Source organism: Mercenaria mercenaria, chromosome 17, assembly GCF_021730395.1.
Source record: "Mercenaria mercenaria strain notata chromosome 17, MADL_Memer_1, whole genome shotgun sequence".
NCBI classification, from domain to species: domain Eukaryota; kingdom Metazoa; phylum Mollusca; class Bivalvia; order Venerida; family Veneridae; genus Mercenaria; species Mercenaria mercenaria.
The window spans coordinates 20,552,091-20,574,100 of record NC_069377.1 but is presented as its reverse complement, the minus strand read 5'-3'; the positions used below and the strand labels follow the sequence as shown (position 1 = coordinate 20,574,100).

Below are 22,010 nucleotides of genomic sequence, written 5' to 3'. Positions count from 1 at the left end.
AAAATGGGTATATCTCCGTAACTAATGAAGATACTGATCTGAAATTTCATTTATGTCATCAGATTTATTTGGCAGAGCCTTCTTTTGTTCACTTACAATATTTATTTTTTTAATTACTTCCCTTTTACGTTACTATAAATAGCTTATTTTTAGTAACTTTTTTATTATTGGCCGTAGGGAAAAACCGAGAGCACTTTTCTGTGGTACAACATGGATGGTACCTCCAATTTTTAGGTGCATTTTGACATATCTGTACTTGTAAGAATTGTTTTTTCTTTTTGGTTAAATTTCTTCCCTTTGTTGTTCCAGTCCTTTGGACTTAAATATTTTTTCTGAGGACCTTCTTGTCCTCAAGTGCAATGATAACAGGTGAGCCCATCATGACCCTCTTGTTCATTTTCCTTTTTATCCTCACCCCACCTCGCTACTCCTTCCAGTCACCCCCACCACCCCGATCATGCACCCCCAACATCTTTCATTTTTATGCCCCCCTTCGAAGAAGGAGGGGTATATTGTTTTGCAGATGTCGGTCGGTCGGTCGATATGTAGACCAATCCGTTTCCGGATGATAACTCTTGAACGCTTGGGCCTATGATCATGAAAGTTGGTAGGGAGGTTGGTCATAACCAGTAGATGACCCCTATTGATTTTGAGATCTGTAGGTCAAAGGTCAAGGTCACAGTGACCCAGAACAGTTAAACGGTTTCCGGATGATAACTCAAGAACGCTTGGGCTAGGATCATGAAAACTGATAGGGAGGTTGGTCATGACCAGCAAATGACCCCTATTGATTTTGAGGTCAAAGGTCAAGGTCACAGTGATCCGGAACAGTTAAACAGTTCCCGGATGATAAGTTAACTCGAGAATACTTGGGTCTAGGATCATGAAAGTTGATAGAAAGGTTTGTCATGACCAGCAAATGTCCCTATTGATTTTGAGGTTAGTAGGTCAATGGTCAGTGTCACAGTGACCTGGAACAGTTAAACGGTTTTCGGATGATAACTCAAGAACGCTTGTATTGGGCCTACGATCATGAAAGTTGATAGGGAGGTTGGTCATAACAAGCAAATGACCCCTATTGATGTTGGTCAAAGGTCACAGTGACTCAGGACAGTTAAACAGTTTCCGATGATAACTCAAGAACGCTTGGGCCTAGGATCATGAAAGGGGGGTTAATCATGACCAGCAGATGATCCCTATTGATTTTGAGGTCAGTAGGTCAAAGGTCAATGTCACAGTTACCCGGAACAGTTAAATGGTTTCCAGATGATAACTCAAGAACGCTTTGGCCAAGGATCATGAAAGTTGACAGGGAGGATGGTCATGACCAGCAGATGACCTTTATTATACCCCCACAAAACGAAGTATATAGGTATATAGGAGTGAGCTTGGTGGTTGGTCGGTCGGTCGGTCTGTTGGTTTTGCATGGTTTCCGGATGATAACTCATGAAAGGCTTTTTTAAATAATTTTTGGTACACAGGTGTAACATCAGAAAATACAGGTCAAGTTCGAATTTCCGGTAAGTAGGTCAACGGTCAAGGTCACAGTGACCCTGAACAGTTAAACGGTTTCCGGATGATAACTTGAGAACGCTTGGGCCTAGGATCATAAATTTTGGTACACAGGTGTAACATCATGAAATGCAGGTCAAGTCCGACTTTGAGGTCTGAAGGTCAAAGGTCAAGGTCACAGTGACTTGGAACAGTTAAACGGTTTCCGGATGATAACTTGAGAACGCTTGGGCCTAGGATCATAAATTTTGGTACACAGGTGTAACATCATGAAATACAGGTCAAGTTTTACTTCGAGGTCTGTAGGTCAAAGGTCAAGGTCACAGTGACTCAGAACAGTTAAATGGTTTCCGGATGGATAACTTGAGAACGCTTGGGCCTAGGATCATAAATTTTGGTACACAGGTGTAACATCATGAAATACAGGTCAAATTCTACTTTGAGGTCAGTAGGTCAAAGGTCAAGGTCACAGTGACTTGGAACAGTTAAACGGTTTCCGGATGATAAGGCGTAAAAAAAAGTTGTTTGTTTCCGGTGGCCCGACCTACCCTATTTTTTTTACCGCCGACCCTAAACTTTTTTAGCGGTAAAATCTGGCCGCATATTTTTGCAAATATATTATTATTTTTATAGCTCTTTGCACGAATGGACTACTCCACCGATCGGGCGAGTGGTTTTTACGTGGTAACTTTACCAAATTAGGAAATTAATCAGGCAAAATTACCTGGATTGACTGGAATTTACCCTCGAATCGTACAAATATCAAAACGTCATGCTGGTAATTTTCCATTCCACAAGCACGTGCGCCCTATCGTAATATCTAATTTACATCGCGGTTACTTTTGACACAAAAAAACGCGCGTAGTGCATTCATTTTTTAATATAATCACTTCAGATTTTCAACACTGCTTGAGAACTAATACAGTTTGAGTTCTATAACAATTTTAATAAGATATGGACAGGAATGTGGGCAAAATTCTTTAAAAACGATCGAATTTTCATATAATGTTTTGTAAAATTTCAAACAGCGCGATCTTGATTATTTACTTCTTTCTTAAAGTAAATAAACGGTACTTACTATGGTAATAAAATTCAGACTTTTGACCAGAATGTACAAAAAACACAATTAAAAAATCTTAAATAATGAAAAAGCGGCAGCAGTTTAAATACATGGAGTAAAACGATTTTTGGCAAACAGATTTCTGTTAGCACAGCAGAATAGGTTACGTGACCTCGTGAACGTAAATAGAAATGTGGTTTTAAAATAAAGCAGTATTACGTTGTTGCGGATTTTAATAAGTTTTAAATGATTCTTTGTACATGTATTTTTTGACACAACACTTTGTTAGATATTCTTTTCAAACAATAATGTAAATTCCTTGAGGGCAAATAGGTCACAGAGATAGGCTATCAACTATCATCTTTCACGGTTTGACACATTTACATGTCAGTTTATTCCGGATATTGCACATTCGCTTTTAAAAAAAGATAAAGAAAAAACTTTTTATTGATTTCTTCGCAACAATTTAAGGAATCGAGAAAGTACGACCAGACAGTGATGAGTCACATGGCGCGAAAACATGACGTAATGCCATGACAATCTCGGGCAACTATACCGCTTTGATCTCCGCTTCAAATGCCATAATAACCGACACACTTCTTTTAGCTCTTTGCGGGGGTGTTGACTGATGACGAAAACAAGGCTAATTACTTAGTTTATCATCAGAATAATTACCGATAATTGTTAATGTTTTTTTTTCACTTTCAACACGGGTCGGGTGGATGATGATTATTGTGTCCGTATTTGGGGCACTTCAAAATAATTATTTTCGGGATAACAGATTGCTACAATCCTCCATTTTTAATTATTTTAGAAATAAGTCCCGTTTCTTTGAGTCATATGAAGTTATCACGTCTACAATATCACAATTTATGCGATAGAATTGGAGGTCCACTAAAGTCTGAGCAGGTCTACTAGATTTCAGCAGTTGTTGGACCTGCTGAAAAAAGTTAAGGTCGAGGCCTGTAGAGTCTTGAAAAGTCAGGTTTCAAATGGGATTTATAGTAGTAAGACGTTGAACAACCATTTGAAGCTTTATTAATTCACAATTTGGGCATACCAGTCAAAAATCCATTGTCTGGCATTTCCAGTTAATCCAGAATTTTAGATTGGGGTTGGGGGTGATGGTATTAATCTCAAAGCAGCTCAAAGATGCAAATAATATTCATGGCCAGTGGGCTTTAATTTGGTTTTAGTTTGAAATATAAATGTTGGTTGTTGAATAATATTCAACATTAAATGTATTATTTAAAGAGAGAATCCACAGCAAGATTTTATTCAAGTTTCATGTTTAATCAAATATAAACCATGTTCTCTGCAAGTAATTGAAACTTCTCCACATGAATTAGCGGCAGAGAATGAATGATATAGGTCACAACGATCCTATGACCACTTGATCCGTAGATCAACTGCTCTACCTATTGAATCGGATGGGCTAATCTGGAAATGAAAAAACAACAACAACAAAACGCAAATTTGTTTTACAACGAGTAAGACGAAAAAAGATAAAACCGATAATTGTTAATGTTTTTTTTTTCACTTTCAACACGGGTCGGGTGGATGATGATTATTGTGTCCGTAGTTTGGGGCACATCATATCTGGCCTGTTTTTTGAGACCTGGGATATATCTCAAAGTGTCTATAGTTAATTTTTTCATACCTTTGTCTTTTGTGGAACTCTTCTGTGAATCGGAAGACGTACTTTTGTCTTTATGGCTCTTTTTCTGTTTTGTCATTTTATCTTTTTTCGTCTTACTCGTTGACGTTGTAGACTGATTTCCACTACTCAAGTGTTGTTCCAGATTTAACACTGATTTTTCCTTCTCCGCGACCTGCCTTGTAAATCTTCAAGTTCTTTATGTTTTTGCAATTGCTTCTCTTTCTCTTTGAGAATTGCCAGTCTTTTTTCTAGCATCACTTTCTCTCGCTCTTCTACCGGAAGGGAAAAACAACCATTTTGTTCATAGTCACCGGAAGCAGGATAAATATCATCTTGCAAGCGTTCATCGACATCTTCCTGGGGCTCCGATGGGAGTTCTACAATCTTCAACGGAGACGATTTACCGTGTTCATGTAAATGTCTGTAATACATTTCTGGTTTGGGTCTATCGGAACGTCTGTTTTCCGCCATCGTCCCGTAACGTTTATAAATTTAAAGTTCACAGAAGGCAAACAGCCTCACAAACACAAATACACAGTTATAGTGTCCAAAACACAATCCTGTAAGAGCCTTGCACTTCTTTACATGATGAAGTTAAATTATCTCCAAACTGAAAAAACTTTTGTAATGGCGGGCCACAGTCAAGACCCTCTGTTTTCGGCTTAATGAAAACAATACAAAATCAAGATCCGACTGCTACAAGTACGTGTCGACAACTGTGCAGATATTTTGTAGGAAAAAAGTTCCTAAGTAAATGCGGAGTAATTCGTAAACAAGTACAAAAACTGACCAATCAGAAAACACTTTAAGAAAATGTTGACATGATGTCATTTTAAAACACGGACCAATAAAAGGAGGCGAGTCATTCTAATAATTAAATAATTTTATCAAAGATAAAATGTAATAAAACATGTAAAGCAAATATTTATTTCATAATATTTAAATACACAATCAAATGGCATTTTATATTGCTAAAACATCATAACATCATCAAAGTCATTGTACATTCAGGTGTAAATCAAACATAACAATAGGATGCATGTTTATAAGGTTTATAATCTCCCTGTTTGAAACTACGATGGTGTTGGGTTAAAAAAAAAAAAAAAAAAAAAAAAAAAAAAAAAATTCCCTACCTACCTACCCAATTTTTTTTGGCCATGTCACTGGAAACAATTTTTTTTTTTAGGCCTAACTTGAGAATGCTTGGGCCTAGGATCATGAAAATTGATGGGGAGGTTGGTTATGACTAGCAGATGACCCCTAATGATTTTGAGGTCAGTAGGTCACAGGTCAAGGTCACAGTCACCCGGAACATTTAAACAGTTTTAGGACAATAACTTGAGAATGCTTAGGACTAGGATCAGGAAACTTAATCTGGAGGTTGGTCATGTCAAGCACATGACCTGTATTGATTTTGAGTTCCAAAGGTCAAAGGTCATTTAAACCATTTACGGCAAATAACTTGAGAACGCTTGGGCAGAGGATCATGAAACTTCAAAGGGAGGTTGATCATGACTAGCAGATGACCTCTATTGATTTTGTGGTCAGTAGGTCAAAGGTCAAGCAAGTTCGGCTTTGACATTGGCTTAGTTCTGTGACAAGGCCATATTGTGGGGGTATAATTCGTCACTCCTGTGACAACTCTAGTTGATTTTGAGGTCAGTAGGGTAAAGGTCAAGGTCACATTGACCTGGAACAGTCAAACCATTTCCGGATGATAACTTGAGAATGCTTGGGTCTAGGATCACGAAACTTAATAGGGAGGTTGATCATGACCAGGATATGACCCCTATTGATTTTGAGGTCAATAGGTCAAAGGTCAAGGTCACATTGACCCAGAACATTAGAACTTTTGTGTACAGTGACCAAATAATTTTTGTTCCTTGTGCAATTACTGAATGCATCAAGGGGGGCATTTCGTGTTCCACAAGCTCTTGTTTTATTAGCCCATCATCATCAGATGGTGCAGGCTGTCTAGCGTCCCTAAAATTCCTACTTTTTCCTATTTTTTTTCAATTTGGCTAAAATTCCTATTTTTTTTAAAAAATCAAAGGAAATTCCTAAAAAGGCCCTATTTTTTCACAAAGATTCCTAATTTTTTAACTTTTTTGCAATGATCAAAAAGTTGTTTAAAAGTTCTTCTAATTCAGAAAAAAACAATTTAGCACAGTTCAAAACAGTGGAAAGCTAGGAGACATCTTTTCTGTAAATAAAGCACTATTTCTGAGTTACTTTTATGTCAATCACATAAAGGTAAGCACATTACATGGTCTTTAAAGTCCATATTTTGATTTGAAAATTCCTAAATTTAGCCCTAAAATTTCCTTTAAATTGTACCAAATTCCTAATTTTAGCCCTATCTTTTTGTACAAATTGCCCTAAAATTAGCCCTAATTTTTTGTCGGGGTATGCTAGACAGCCTGGATGGTGGGCTATTCAAATCACTCTGCGTCCGTGCTCCGTCGTCCTTCCGTTTGTCTGTTTGTCCGTTAACAATTTCTCGTTATCGCATCCCCTCAGAAACTACTGGGGGGATTTTGACCAAACTTTGTCAGAATGATGTATTTGTACCCAAGTTGTGTCCCCTTGAAAATCAGACTGGTTCAACAATTTTTGAGTGAGTTAAGACTCTTTGTTTATTTTGATTTCTAATATAATTTTATATCCAGTGGTTAATTGGTTTTTTATGGCCTTACCTGTAGAAGGGTCATAAAAGTCTGCAGACACTAATGAGATAATGATTCAAGTTGTTCTTTATTTCCTATTACACCTCAGCAGTGAATGGACTACCCTAGTAGATTGATGATTAATTTGTTTAGAACTCAAATTTCTGGGTTTAGTTATTATACCCCCACAAAACGAAGTTTGTGGGGGTATATAGGAGTAAGCTTGGCGGTCAGTCAGTTCGTTGGTTTTGCATGGTTTCCGGATGATAACTCATGAAAGGCTTGACCAATTTAAATAATTTTTGGTACACAGGTGTAACATCAGAAAATACAGGCCAAGTTCGAATTTGGGGTCAGTAGGTCAAAGGTCAAGGTCACAGTGACCCTGAACAGTTAAAGGGTTTCCGGATGATAACTTGAGAACGCTTGGGCCTAGGATCATAAATTTTGGTACACAGGTGTAACATCATATAATGCAGGTCAAGTTCGACCTTGAGGTCTGTAGGTCAAAAGTCAAGGTCACAGGGACTCAGAACACTTAAATGGTTTCCGGATGATAACTTGAGAACGCTTGGGCCTAGGATCATAAAGTTTGGTACACAGGTGTAACATCATGAAATGCAAGTCAGATTCGACTTTGAGGTCTGTAGGTCAAAGTTCAAGGTCACAGTGACTTGGAACAGTTAAACGGTTTCCGAATGATAACTTGAGAATGCTTGGGCCTAGGATCATGAAAATTGAAAGGGAGGTTGGTTATTACTAGCAGATGACCCCTAATGATTTTGAGGTCAGTAGGTCACAGGTCAAGGTCACAATCACCCGGAACATTTAAACAGTTTTCGGACAATAACTTGAGAATGCTTGGGACTAGGATCAGGAAACTTAATCTGGAGGTTTTTCATATCAAGCAGATGACCCATATTGATTTTGAGTTCCAAAGGTCAAAGGTCATTTAACAATAACTTGAGAATGCTTGGGCGGAGGATCATTAAACTTCATAGGGAGGTTGATCATGACCATCAGATGACCTCTATTGATTTTGTGGTCAGAAGGTCAAAGGTCAAGCAAGTTCGGCTTTGACATTGGCTTAGTTCTGTGACAAGGCCATATTGTGGGAATAGAATTCGTCACTCCTGTGACAACTCTAGTTAGTTATAATATAAGTAATTATATGTGCATTCTTTGTTTCCATAATAAGAAAAAAAATAATAATTGCATATAATTCATTAATGGTGTCTGAACTCTCTTGTTTAGGGTCAAGGTCACTTATTTTGATCTAGTGACCTACTTTTATGTTTTTAACCTACAACATTCAAATTTGGACCACATGTATAGTTTTGAGTGGCTAGATGAACCTTGACATGAGTTGACCTTGATCTTGACCTAGTGACCTACTTTCACATTTCTGTAGCTACAGCCTTCAAATTTGGACCACATGCATAGGGTTGTGTACCGAAATAAACTTTGACCTTGACATTGACCTAGTGACCTACTTTCACATTTTTGAAGGTACAGGCTTCAAATTTGGACCACATGCATAGTTTTGTGTACCGAAATATAATTTGACGTTGATTTTGACCTAATTACCTACTTTTACATTTCTCAAGCTACAGCCTTCAAATTTGGACCGGTCATGCATAGTTTTGTGTACCGAAATGAACTTTGACCTTAAGATTGACTTAGTGACCTACTTTCACATTTCTCAAGCTACAGGCCTCAAATTTGGACCACATGCATAGTTTTGTGTTCTGAATTGAAATTTGACCTTGATTTTTACCTAGTACCTACTTTCACATTTCTCAAGCTACAGCCTTCAAATTTGAAGCACATGCATAGTTTTATGTACCGAAATGAACTTTGACCTTGAAATTGATATAGTGACCTACTTTCACATTTCTCATTAGCTACATTTGGACCACATGCATGGATAACATGCACAGTTTTGCATACCGAAATGAACTTTGACCTTGATTTTGACCTAGTGACATATTTGTGCTTTGCTCATAGCACATTCATATATTGACCTATCTCTTTGATATTTGGTATGTAAGTACCTTGTATGGAGCCAAAATTACCAATTGGTATTAGAGGTCACTGGATCCAAGGACTGTGATGACCTGGATTTTGACATAGTTACCTACTTTTATGATTTTGAGTTAGTCTTGAAATTTGGAACATTCAAAAATGACTCAGTAGTGGTTGCCAAGATCACTCTGTGATCTCTTGTTTTCTGTCAGTATTCATTATCAACATGTGAAGTTTTGTACGGACACAACACCCTCCGCCCCCCCCCCCCCCCCCCCCCCCCCAACCAAAAAAGTAAAGAAAAAAAGTCCTGTTTTCAATTTTTCAAACCTTCCATGAATCCATGAACGTTTATCAGTTTATCAACATGTAAAGTTGATACCCTCCCCCCCCCCCCCCACCCGCCGTTTCTTACTTGATTGTTCTCTCTTAAAAGGTCTTTTGTTCTTACAAGTTCAAATGTAATGAAATAATTTGCTTCTTAGTAACATCCTTAACTTTTTGCCACATATATATCTTAGCTATTCCTCAACACAAACCCAGTCGGCAGGGGATACCAAATTATTCATCAAATTTACTTGTTTTACAGCACCAAAGCCAAGTTATATGATGTAAACAGAGGGGATATAAATGACAGAAGAAGTAAGTACTTTATAAATCTTTCACATGATAGACATTTTAAGCTTATTTAATTTTTGGAAAAAAAAGATGAGTTATTGTCATCACTTGATCGGCGTCAGCATTGGCATTGGCATTGCCTGGTTAAGTTTTATGTTTAGGTCAGCTTTTCTCCTAAACTATGAAAGCTATTTGAGGGCTTAGAGCGAAGACTGGTTACTTCTTATCTTGACTAGGGTGCTCTGGTAATTTTTAGCGTCGCCAAATTTCGCCAATTGCAAAGGTTGGTAGCCAAAGAGAACTTGTGCCAACATTGGTGCCGGTTGCCAAAAGAAGACTTAAACTTTGAAAGATAATTTTTGTCACCGCATATAATAATGAACAACAATACCAATTAAATACTAAATCAGCTTCATTTATTTTATAGTTTTTTTCAAAGAACTACCAAAATAACTAGACCACTCAAAATACAAAGCACAGTTTAAAAATATTTTTGTAAAACGAGTGTTTTTAACAGTATTTTATCATTTCTAAGTAAAGTTCAAAAACCAGCGCTTTGGAAAAAGCCCTTTAAATTTTTCGAAATTTCCGCGTCCGAACACTCGTAAATTTGACCCCAAGTGCATCGATCTGACGCATGAAAGTTTACGTTGCATGTTTTGGATTTTTTGCTTTTAAAATGCCGATTTTGCTCACTTGTCAGATTTATAAATTTATGAGCATTTATTTATTAAGTTTTCAAGAACAATACCATACTTTCGATATTTCTACTAAATATTTTACAGCATTCAAAGACCGTAGGGAATCGTTTCTCGGTTGATTCTTTTATAGTAATTGGAGTTTGAAACAAACTTGGATGCAAAAAAATAAAAAAAATCATTAATTCAAACCTCATGACTGAACTTAAGATCACAGAGAAGTTGATACCTCTGCACTCGATAAATTTTATCAAAGCTTTTTTTCACCAATTGCAAAATTTCAAAAATGCGCGTCTTACGTATATTTAACGGCCTACGATTGTTGAAGTTTCGACACAACGCGAGTAGGCGGAGTATAACCAAGGATTATCGTTAACTGACATCTGTTACAACTTTAATTGATTAAACAACGGATACATCCGGATTCGGATAAGTCCAAGGGATATTACTAACAGTTGACATATGCATTTGATAGTTACTTGGTTTGTCAAAAAAAAATATTGTCTCGGCCCGATCACTTGCATTGGTTCGCCAGTAAACTTTCGCCATGTTAGTCACTAGCGCCAAATATGAAATCGCCATTTGGCGCCATTGGCGACCGACAGCGCGACCCCTGTATATACAGATGTATACCAGTTTCGCTCTAAGCCCTCTTATTGCTTTAAAACTTGCAACACTTGTTCACCATCAATAGCTGACTCTGTACAGCAAGAAACATAACTCCATCCTGCTTTCTGCAAGAATTATGACCCCTTTTGGACTTGGAAAATATCAGATTTCTTGGTAAAGTTTTATGTTTAGGTCAACTTTCTCCTTAATTTTCGAAGCTGTTGCTTTGAAACTTGCAACACTTGTTCACCATCAAAAGCTGACTCTGTACAGCAAGAAACATAACTCTATCCTGCTTTTTGCAAGAATTATAGCCCCTTTTGGACTTCTTGATTAAGTTTTGCGTTTAAGTCATATGTCAGTGAGAGATTCTGCCTGAAACTGAAACATGTCAGTTATCAATCTGTCTGAGAGAGATCATGCCTGAAACTGTAACATGTCAGTTATCAATGTGTCAGTGAGAGATCCTGCCTGAAACTGTAATATGTTAGTTATCAATGTGTCTGTGAGAGATCCTGCCTGAAACAGTAACATGACAGTTATCAATTTGTCAGTGAGAGATCCTGCCTGAAACTGTAACATGTCAGTTAGCAATCTATCAGTGAGAGATCATGCCTGAAACTGTAACATGTCAGTTATCAATGTGTTAGTGAGAGATACTGCCTGAAACTGTAACATGTCAGTTAGCAGTCAGTCTGTGAGAGATCCTGTCTGAAACTGTAACATGTCAGTTAGCAGTCTATTAGTGAGAGATCCTGCCTGAAACTGTAACATGTCAGTTATCAATGTGTCAGTGAGAGATCCTGCCTGAAACTGTAACATGTCAGTTATCAATCTGTTGATGAGAGATCCTGCCTGAAACTGTAACATGTCAGTTATCAATCTGTTGATGAGAGATCCTGCCTGAAACTGTAACATGTCAGTTATCAATCTGTTGATGAGAGATCCTGCCTGAAACTGTAACATGTCAGTTATCAATGTGTCAGTGAGAGATCCTGCCTGAAACTGTAACATGTCAGTTATCAATGTGTTTATGAGAGATCCTGCCTGAAACTGTAACATGTCAGTTATCAATCTGTTGATGAGAGATCCTGCCTGAAACTGCAACATGTCAGTTATCAATGTGTTTATGAGAGATCCTGCCTGAAACTGAAACATGTCAGTTATCAATCAGTCTGTGAGAGATCCAGCCTGAAACTGTAACATGTCAGTTATCTATCAGTCTGTGAGAGATACTGCCTGAAACTGTAACATGTCAGTTAGCAGTCAGTCTGTGAGAGATCTTGCCTGAAACTGTAACATGTCAGTATTCAGTGTGTCAGTTAGAGATCATACCTGAAACTGTAACATGTCAGTTAGCAATCTATCAGTGAGAGATCATACCTGAAACTGTAACATGTCAGTTAGCAATCTATCAGTGAGAGATCATACCTGAAACTGTACATGTCAGTTAGCAATCTATCAGTGAGAGATCATACCTGAAACTGTAACATATCAGCAATCTGTTGATGAGAGATCATACCTGAAACTGTAACATGTCAGTTATCAATCTGTTGATGAGAGATCCTGCCTGAAACTGAAACATGTCAGTTATCAATGAGTTGATGAGAGATCCTGCCTGAAACTGTAACATGTCAGTTATCAATCTGTTGATGAGAGATCCTGCCTGAAACTGTAACATGTCAGTTATCAATGTGTTTATGAGAGATCCTGCCTGAAACTGTAACATGTCAGTTATCAATGTGCCTTTGAGAGATCCTGCCTGAAACTGTAACATGTCAGTTATCAATCTGTTGATGAGAGATCCTGCCTGAAACTGTAACATGTCAGTTATCAATCTGTTGATGAGAGATCCTGCCTGAAACTGTAACATGTTAGTTATCAATGTGTTTATGAGAGATCCTGCCTGAAACTGAAACATGTCAGTTATCTATCAGTCTGTGAGAGATACTGCCTGAAACTGTAACATGTCAGTTATCTATCAGTCTGTGAGAGATACTGCCTGAAACTGTAACATGTCAGTTAGCAGTCAGTCTGTGAGAGATCTTGCCTGAAACTGTAACATGTCAGTTTTCAGTGTGTCAGTTAGAGATCATACCTGAAACTGTAACATGTCAGTTAGCAATCTATCAGTGAGAGATCATACCTGAAACTGTAACATGTCAGTTAGCAATCTATCAGTGAGAGATCATACCTGAAACTGTAACATGTCAGTTAGCAATCTATCAGTGAGAGATCATACCTGAAACTGTAACATGTCAGTTAGCAATCTATCAGTGAGAGATCCTGCCTGAAACTGTAATATTGTCAGTTATCAATCTGTTGATGAGAGATCCTGCCTGAAACTGTAACATGTCAGTTATCAATCTGTTGATGAGAGATCCTGCCTGAAACTGTAACATGTCAGTTATCAATCTGTTGATGAGAGATCCTGCCTGAAACTGTAACATGTCAGTTATCAATCTGTTGATGAGAGATCCTCCCTGAAACTGTAACATGTCAGTTATCAATTGTTCGTGAGAGATCCTGCCACTGTAACATGCAGTAACAATCTGTAGAGATGATCGCGAAACTGATGTCAGTTCAATGGTTTATGACAGATCCTGCCTGAAACTGTAACATGTCAGTTATCAATCTGTTGATGAGAGATCCTGCCTGAAACTGTAACATGTCAGTTATCAATGTGTTGATGAGAGATCCTGCCTGAAACTGTAACATGTCAGTTATCAATCTGTTTATGAGAGATTCTTCCTGAAACTGTAACATGTCAGTTATCAATGTGTTTATGACAGATCCTGCCTGAAACTGTAACATGTCAGTTATCAATCTGTTGATGAGAGATCCTGCCTGAAACTGTAACATGTCAGTTATCAATCTGTTGATGAGAGATCCTGCCTGAAACTGTAACATGTCAGTTATCAATCTGTTGATGAGAGAGATTCTGCCTGAAACTGTAACATGTCAGTTATCAATGTGTTGATGAGAGATCCTGCCTGAAACTGAAACATGTCAGTTATCAATCTGTTGACGAGAGATTCTGCCTGAAACTGAAACATGTCAGTTATCAATGTGTTTATGAGAGATTCTCCTGAAACTGTAACATGTCAGTTATCAATCTGTTGATGAGAGATCCTGCCTGAAACTGTAACATGTCAGTTATCAATTGTTGATGAGAGATCCTGCTGAACTGTATGTAGTTATCATCTGTTGATAGAGATCCTGCCTGAAACTGTAAATGTCAGTTATCAGTGTGTTGATGAGAGATCCTGCCTGAAACTGTAACATGTCAGTTATCAGTGTGTTTATGAGAGATCCTGCCTGAAACTGTAACATGTCAGTTATCAATCTGTTGATGAGAGATTCTTCCTGAAACTGTAACATGTCAGTTATCAATGTGTTTATGAGAGATTCTTCCTGAAACTGTAACATGTCAGTTATCAATGTGTTGATGAGAGATTCTGCCTGAAACTGTAACATGTCAGTTATCAATGTGTTTATGAGAGATCCTGCCAGAAACTGAAACATGTCAGTTATCAATGTGTTTATGAGAGATCCTGCCTGAAACTGAAACATGTCAGTTATCAATCTGTTGATGAGAGATCCTGCCTGAAACTGAAACATGTCAGTTATCAATCTGTTGATGAGAGATTCTTCCTGAAACTATAACTACATGTATTGTCTTTCAGATATATTCAGCAGATGTTTATTTTGTTTCAACACTTTTTGTCCAAGTAACTGTAATATCCGACTCATACCAAAGCCAGCTGTAAACAAAAAGATCAAGAGGCTGCTGGGTAGACACAGTACACACCCATCCACCCTGGGAAACTTTCAAACAAAATTGGTGGAGGACTACATACATGGAAAAAATACAGTGGTTGGTACTATTTTGCCCTTGTACACCTACATGCAGAAGTATTTACAAGTAAATTTATTTTAGTTCCAGGATTTGCTTATTGTTGACCACCAGTCTTCAGAAACTTTTTGAAGTGAAAGGTCAAGGTCACAAGGTTCTGCTTCAGCCATGTGACACATGGCAATTTTCCCTGCAGGATATCTGAAACACAACTCATACCCTTAAGTAGTGAGGAGTAACTTTATTTTCCTCAAGTATTTCTGTTCTATTTGAATGTGATTATGGCTTAAAACTGTCATTATGGAGGGAATGTTGGTGAAAAAAAATATGTTATCAGTACGTGTCAGTCGAAATCCAGTAATTTTTTTGTCAGTATCAGCCCTGAGAATTGATGAGATCAATGATCAAAGATAGTGATTTGTAAGTATTAGAAATGGTGGTAACCAGTGAAATAGTTCTATTCGTGAACCAGTAGTATATCATTGTACATGAAACCTCATGACTCGTGTAACAAGCACCATTATAATATTCTGGTTATAAGGTACAATTTCAAATATCCCAAATTTCCCTTTCTATGCTCAATTTATAATAAAGTAAATTGGTTACAGCAAACATGCTTATAGCAAATTATTAGATACAAGGAACATATTTTCATGGCCCAATTTTAAAAAATAAGTAAAACTATTACCTGATACAGTGAAAACCAAAAATTCATAATCACAAATTTTTACTAGACTATCATGTTTCAGTTGTATGCTATTTAATGCTAAGTATGGTTTGCAACAAACGGCATATGGGGGTCAGATTGTATGACAGTACCACGGGGAAAGAGCACACTTACTTAAGAATTCAATCACGCTGATAGTATCATTCATACATCTCAGCAAACTGATGCTTTTCATGTCTTGTAGAAATTGACTGTTATTATCTAAAGACGCAAAAAGATTTTAAAATAATATTTCATTTCAAAGTTTAGTACTATTAAAGAATAATTACTGACAATAATATTTATTTCTCTTCCATATGCATTTTCTGACTTTTTAAAATGAGTGTATACATCTATGTGTTTTAGTTGTGGGGAAAACAGTGGTGATCATTTAAAAAATGAATTACTGTAACTGGGTAACTACATGCATAATTTATGATATAGTCAAACTTCATTAACTCGAACTCATCGGGAATGACAAAATTTGTTCCAGTTATTGGTAGTTCGAGTCATCGAACAGTATACATTATACAGGGATATTGCCGGGACCTGATGATGTACATTATACAGGGATATTGCCGGGACCTGATGCTGTACATTATACAGGGATATTGCCGGGACCTGATGATGAGTGCAAGTGAAGGGTGGTGTTGGAATTATCGGAGTTTGAGGGAACGAAGTTTGACTGTATTAGATAAATGGAAATAGCTTTCTTATTTCTGAACGAACATGTAGGTGTGAGTATTAATTTTCGTAGAGTCAGATGATCTGTGAGTGTTTGGATTCAAAGTTTCATAAAATTTGTTTTCAAAAAAAATTTTGAGGAGAGTTAAAAAAGAAATATTAGAGTGGAAACATGTTTACTTGAAATTATATGCATTAAATTGACTTTTATATGGTGTTCATGCATGCAGGGCTTTATTCAATGTTAGGTTCTTTATTCAGCAGTGGTTACACATACATGAACACCATATAAAATAATTTAATTCTATAATATATATATATATCTGTTCTTTGCACAGATACTGTTTATAAAGAATTTGTTCATGACACGTTTATAAGAAAGTCTTGATATAACAAAAAATATTTTACTGGACCCGAGAAGTTCACTGTAATCAGAGTTTACTGTTTGTCTATTTGTATGTTGTTACCTTAAATTTGTCATATCAAAGTGTATCACTGTACATGTATTTGTTTACTGTTACCACAGGGAAAAGAGCAGCCTATTTTAGAAGTGTGTCAAAATACATGTGTTTGTTTACTGTTACCTGTAATTAACCAGATGTAGTATATCAATGTACATGTGTTTGTTTACTGTTACCTGTAATTAACCAGAATTGTGTCAGTATACATGTGTTTGTTTACTGTTACCTGTAATTAACCAGAAGTGTGTCAATATACATGTGTTTGTTTACTGTTACCTGTAATTAACCAGAAGTGTGTCAATATACATGTGTTTGTTTACTGTTACCTGTAATTAACCAGATGTAGTATATCAATGTACATGTGTTTGTTTACTGTTACCTGTAATTAACCAGAATTGTGTCAATGTGCATGTGTTTGTTTACTGTTACCTGTAATTAACCAGAAGTGTGTCAATATACATGTGTTTGTTTACTGTTACCTGTAATTAACCAGAATTGTGTCAATATACATGTGTTTGTTTACTGTTACCTGTAATTAACCAGATGTAGTATATCAATGTACATGTGTTTGTTTACTGTTACCTGTAATTAACCAGAAGTGTGTCAATATACATGTGTTTGTTTACTGTTACCTGTAATTAACCAGAAGTGTGTCAATATACATGTGTTTGTTTACTGTTACCTGTAATTAACCAGAAGTGTGTCAATATACATGTGTTTGTTTACTGTTACCTGTAATTAACCAGAAGTGTGTCAATATACATGTGTTTGCTTACTGTTACCTGTAATTAACCAGTAGTACAATGTAGATCAATGTACATGTGTTTGTTTACTGTTACCTATAATTAACAAGAAGTGTGTCAATATACATGTGTTTGTTTGCTGTTACCTGTGATTAAATGTAAGTGTGTTATTGTACATGTATTTTCAGACTGTTACCTGTCATGATTGCAAGAAGACAACAAAACTTGCAGGTCAGAGCAGAAATGAGAAACAGCAGCTGAAGTTATATATGGAAAGGCAAGCAGGTTTTAAAAAGGAAACCGAAGGTGCATACTCCTTCAGCACTTTTAATTCAGAAACATTTTCTTTAGAGTAGGCAATGGTTGAAATTTTGGTTTGCAGAAGAAAGGAAGCTATGATATGTGGGGGAGATATATTGATTTTGTCTTGTTTGTCATTCTTTATGTCTGTCCCGAAAGTTTGTCTGGACTACACCTCTGAAACTACTGGTGGGATTTCAACCAAACCTTGTAGGGATGTTTAGTTTTAGGGTTGATTATTGTTGGCATTTTTGGGTTGAAAAGTGCACTTTGATCAAGTAATTGCAGCATATAGGTTCCCGGCCATGTCGTACCAAAGACGGGAAATATGGTAACTTCGGGTATAATTATAATTTAATTCGACACCTTAAGCATAAAAACGGTGAAGCAATTTTCCGTTCAGCTTGATCGGTGCGAACGTTTCATGAAAACAAAAGTGGACCTTTTCTGCGTCTTCAGTATAAAACGCTGCCCAGTGTTTGCATCTGCATTGTCAATATGATGGATTTTATTCTGATTGTTGTCATCGTGTAAGTTCAACATCTTTCGGGCAAATTCGGCACCCTGATGGAGTTTTAAAAAATATACAAGTTGAACATTTATTTTTTGTATAACTACATTAAAAACAGCTAATGTCGCAACAGACATAACACATGGTTTTATGCTGATGAGTAGGCTCTAATTTTTCATATTTCATAACTCGAGTTATAAAATTTTAAAGTAAAAAAAAAAAAATCTTTATTGTTCAGCAGATTATACAAACGCCGGCTAATTGTTTCCGGAAACAATATAATATAGCCTCATTAATGATGTTTATTTATTTACTGCTGCCTTCTTTTTAGCTCACCAGAGCACAAAGTGCTCAAGGTGAGCTATTGTGACCAGTCATTGTCAGGCGTCCGGCGTCAGTCGTGCGTCGTCCGTCACCATTTGCCTTGTGAACACTCTAGAAGCCACATTTGTGACCCAATCTTTATGAAACTTGGTCAGAATGTTAGTCTTGGTAATCTCTAGGTCAAGTTTGAAACTGGGTCATGTGGGATCAAAAACTAGGTCAGTAGGCCAGATCAAAGGAAAAGCTTGTGAACATTCTAGAGGCCACAGTTTTGACTCAATCTTTATGATACTTGGTCACAATGTTTTTCTTGATAATCTCTAGGTCAAGTTCAAATCTGGGTCATGTGGGGTCAAAAACTAGGTCAGTAGGCCAGATCAAAAGAAAAGCTTGTGAACACTCTAGAGGCCACAATTGTGACCCAATATTTATGAAACTTGGTCAGAATAATTCTCTTGATGATTTGTAGGTCAATTTTGAATCTGGATCATATGGGGTGAAAAACTAGGTCACCTTGTCAAATCAAAGGAAAAGCTTGTGAACACTTTAGAGGCCACAATTTTGACTCAATCTTTCTGATACTTAGTCAGAATGTATGTCTTTGTGATCTCTAGGTCAGGTCGGTATAATGTGACTGGGTAGATATCATATTGCAAGTCTGCTGTCTCCAGTGAAGCAAGCAATATAAAGTTGGTTATTGTGATCACTGCTACAAGAAGACACCAGCATTGTTTATGTGACTGAAAAATTATTTAAAGAGACATTATACCCAAACATACACACATTATTTTCTGAAAGTATGAGGATTATGGTGACATGTTAGATGTTGAATCAAAGTCTCTGTATTTTATCAGGTGCTGTAAAAGTATCAGCTAGAAAGGAAAGGAAGAAAGAGAGAAGAAAATTACAGAGGAAAAGGAGAGCTGAAGAGACAGAAGATATAAATGCTGGTCTTACTTTAACTGATACAGTGGGATCAGAATCAAATGGTGCTTTAAATAATGAAAGGTATTATATAAAGCTGTCCATTCTTCCTTCATCTGTTTGAGTATGTTGGTCATTTCCACATATCTCTCAGAAGATCTCTTGGTTTGCCATCCTGATGATGTTTTTGGTATATCAAACTTCATAGAAGCCTTTCAGCGCTCATGGGAATGTTGGGTGGGGAGGTGGTTTTTTTCAAGATAAGGGAATTGTTAAGGAATTTTGGAAGTTGTCAGGGAAGTTTTGAAACTTGAATAGAAAATATCAAGGAAATGTTAGGAAATAATTTTTCATTGCCATTCAGTGGTCAGTTTCCTAAAAGACAGGCTGGACGCCATTTTGAAACTTGCTCCTGATAAAAAAAAAAACTATTTCATTTTAAAGTACTATTGAAGGTTTTTGTCGAGCCCGCTTGCGGAAGCGAAGACATAGTTGTCCAAATGGCTGTTCGTTGTATGTGCGTGCGTCTGTGCGTCCGTCCGGATTTGTTTGTCCGGACCATAACTTTGACATGCATGGAGCAATCTTGTTTATATTTGGCATGAATGTTAACCTCAGTGAGACGGAGTGTCATGCGCAAACCGCAGGTCCCTATCTCAAAGGTCAAGGTCACACTTGGAGGTCAAAAGTTAAATTCAATAATGACTGCCCAGAGCATTTCTTCTTCATGCATGGAGGGATTTTGATGTAACTTGGCACAAGTGTTCACAGCCATGAGACGGAGTGTCCTGCGCAAACCGCAGGTTCCTATCTCAAAGGTCAAGGTCACTCTTGGAGGTCAAAAGTTAAATTCAATAATGACTGCCTGGAGCATTTCTTCTTCATGCATGGAGGGATTTTGATGTAACTTGGCACAAATGTTCACAGCCATGTGATGGAGTGTTATGCGCAAGAACCAGGACCCTAGGTCTAAGGTCAAGCTCACACATAGAGGTCAAAGGTCAGATACAAGAATGACTTTGTCCGGAGCATTTCTTTTTCATGCATGGAGGGATTTTGATGTAACTTGGCACAGTTGTTCACCATCATTAGACAGAGTGTCATGTGCAAGAACCTAGAATTACTTCCCTTAGTTGTTACTATAAATTGCTTATATTGTAACTTTTTTTTACTGGTCGTAGGGAAAAATCAAGACCACTTTTCTGTTGTACAATATGCATGTTACATCCAATTTTGAGATGTATTTTGACCTATCTCTACTTGTAAGGATTTTTGTGTGGACTTAGATTTCTTTAAAGATTTACTTCCCTTTGTTGTTACTATAAATAACTTATATTATAACTTTTTGCAATCGTTTTTCATTTGGCATAAATGTTTGCCTCGATGAGACAGGGTGGGTGTCATGTACAACTCCTAGTCCTTTTGACAGCTGGCAGGCACGACAGGTTGCCCGTGGGCATCTAGTTTACTTAAAAAAAGCTGAAAAATCAAAAAGCACCTTTCTTTTAAAATTTCTGTTTGAATTATATCTCCTTCAGTGTTTTGTGCAAAAGAACTTTATTGAAAATTTACATTTAAATTATCAGGGAACACTGTTGTTTCAGAGAAAAGTCAGAAAATTTTGTTTATCATACTCTGTTGGAACCTAGCAAAGTATAATCAACATTTGATCAACACATGGTTCCAATTGTTTTGTGGAAGTGATGAGCCATAGCAACACAAAGTCTGAAAATTATATGCTAGGCTGTCACTGATGGTATACTTGTTTTGCAAGTACCTGTTGTTAGTACGTAGTTCAAGATTTAGTATTACTCACACTTATACTTCAGGACTGGTCAGAATAAAACAGAGTTGGCTGAAGAGGACAATCCACAAATAAAGCAGTCAGAAAATTGGAATGAAAGCCAAAAGTCAAATAAAACTGAAACTTCAACAAAGCAGGAAGATAATGTTAGTGAAGTAATGATATCTTATGAAACATCACACAGAAGTGCTCGAAGTAATTTTGAAATACAGAAGAAACAGACAAATAGACAGACTGTAGACAAGAATAGAATTAACTTATTTCAACAGACAGTGAGTGGACAAAAAAAATCTTCTAGTAAGAAAAACAAGTCAAAGAAACAATGTCAAAAATTGAGTAACATTTTGAAACAAGAACAGAAGAAGCAAACAGAGGGAACTCTTGCAGATTTTCTTTCTGGATTGTAAAAAAAGTGTGTATTAAACAAAAATAAGAAACTTTTCACAGTGTACATTATTTACTTCAGATAGAAGTATGATCGGTCCTTCACCCCCTGTTAAATTGCTTGACATCAATTACTCTTGTCAAAGATATATACCAAACAGCACAAAGTCTTATAGGGGAGGTCAAAATTACTGTGAAATTTTTGTGAGGGACTAATATTCATGGTTGTGTCAATCTATGAATTTAAATAACAACGAACAAAGAAAATTCCCACTCATTCTTTCTTCAAAATTTCATCCACAAGTTCAGCAATGCTCAAGTGAGTTATTGTGATTGCTCGATGTCTGTCAACATTTTGCTTGTGTATGCAATAGAGACTGTATTTTTCAATTGATCTTCATGAAATTTGATCAGAATGATTGCCTTGATAAAATCTAGGTCAATTTCCAATATGGGTCATCTGCA

At 36.8% G+C, this 22,010-nt stretch overlaps 1 protein-coding gene across 1 annotated transcript in view; it reads left to right on the top strand.

The window, feature by feature from the left end:
* The window catches only part of LOC123537211 (uncharacterized), a 29,836-nt gene extending 8,233 nt beyond the window's left edge, over nt 1-21,603 (top strand). The window contains exons 2-6 of the mRNA XM_053529223.1: nt 9,513-9,565; nt 14,535-14,725; nt 17,487-17,604; nt 19,288-19,441; nt 21,187-21,603. Coding sequence (XP_053385198.1) covers nt 9,513-9,565; nt 14,535-14,725; nt 17,487-17,604; nt 19,288-19,441; nt 21,187-21,568 — 898 coding nt within the window. The 3' untranslated portion in view covers nt 21,569-21,603. The remainder of the gene's footprint in view (nt 1-9,512; nt 9,566-14,534; nt 14,726-17,486; nt 17,605-19,287; nt 19,442-21,186) is intronic.
* The last annotated feature ends 407 nt before the right edge of the window (nt 21,604-22,010 follow it).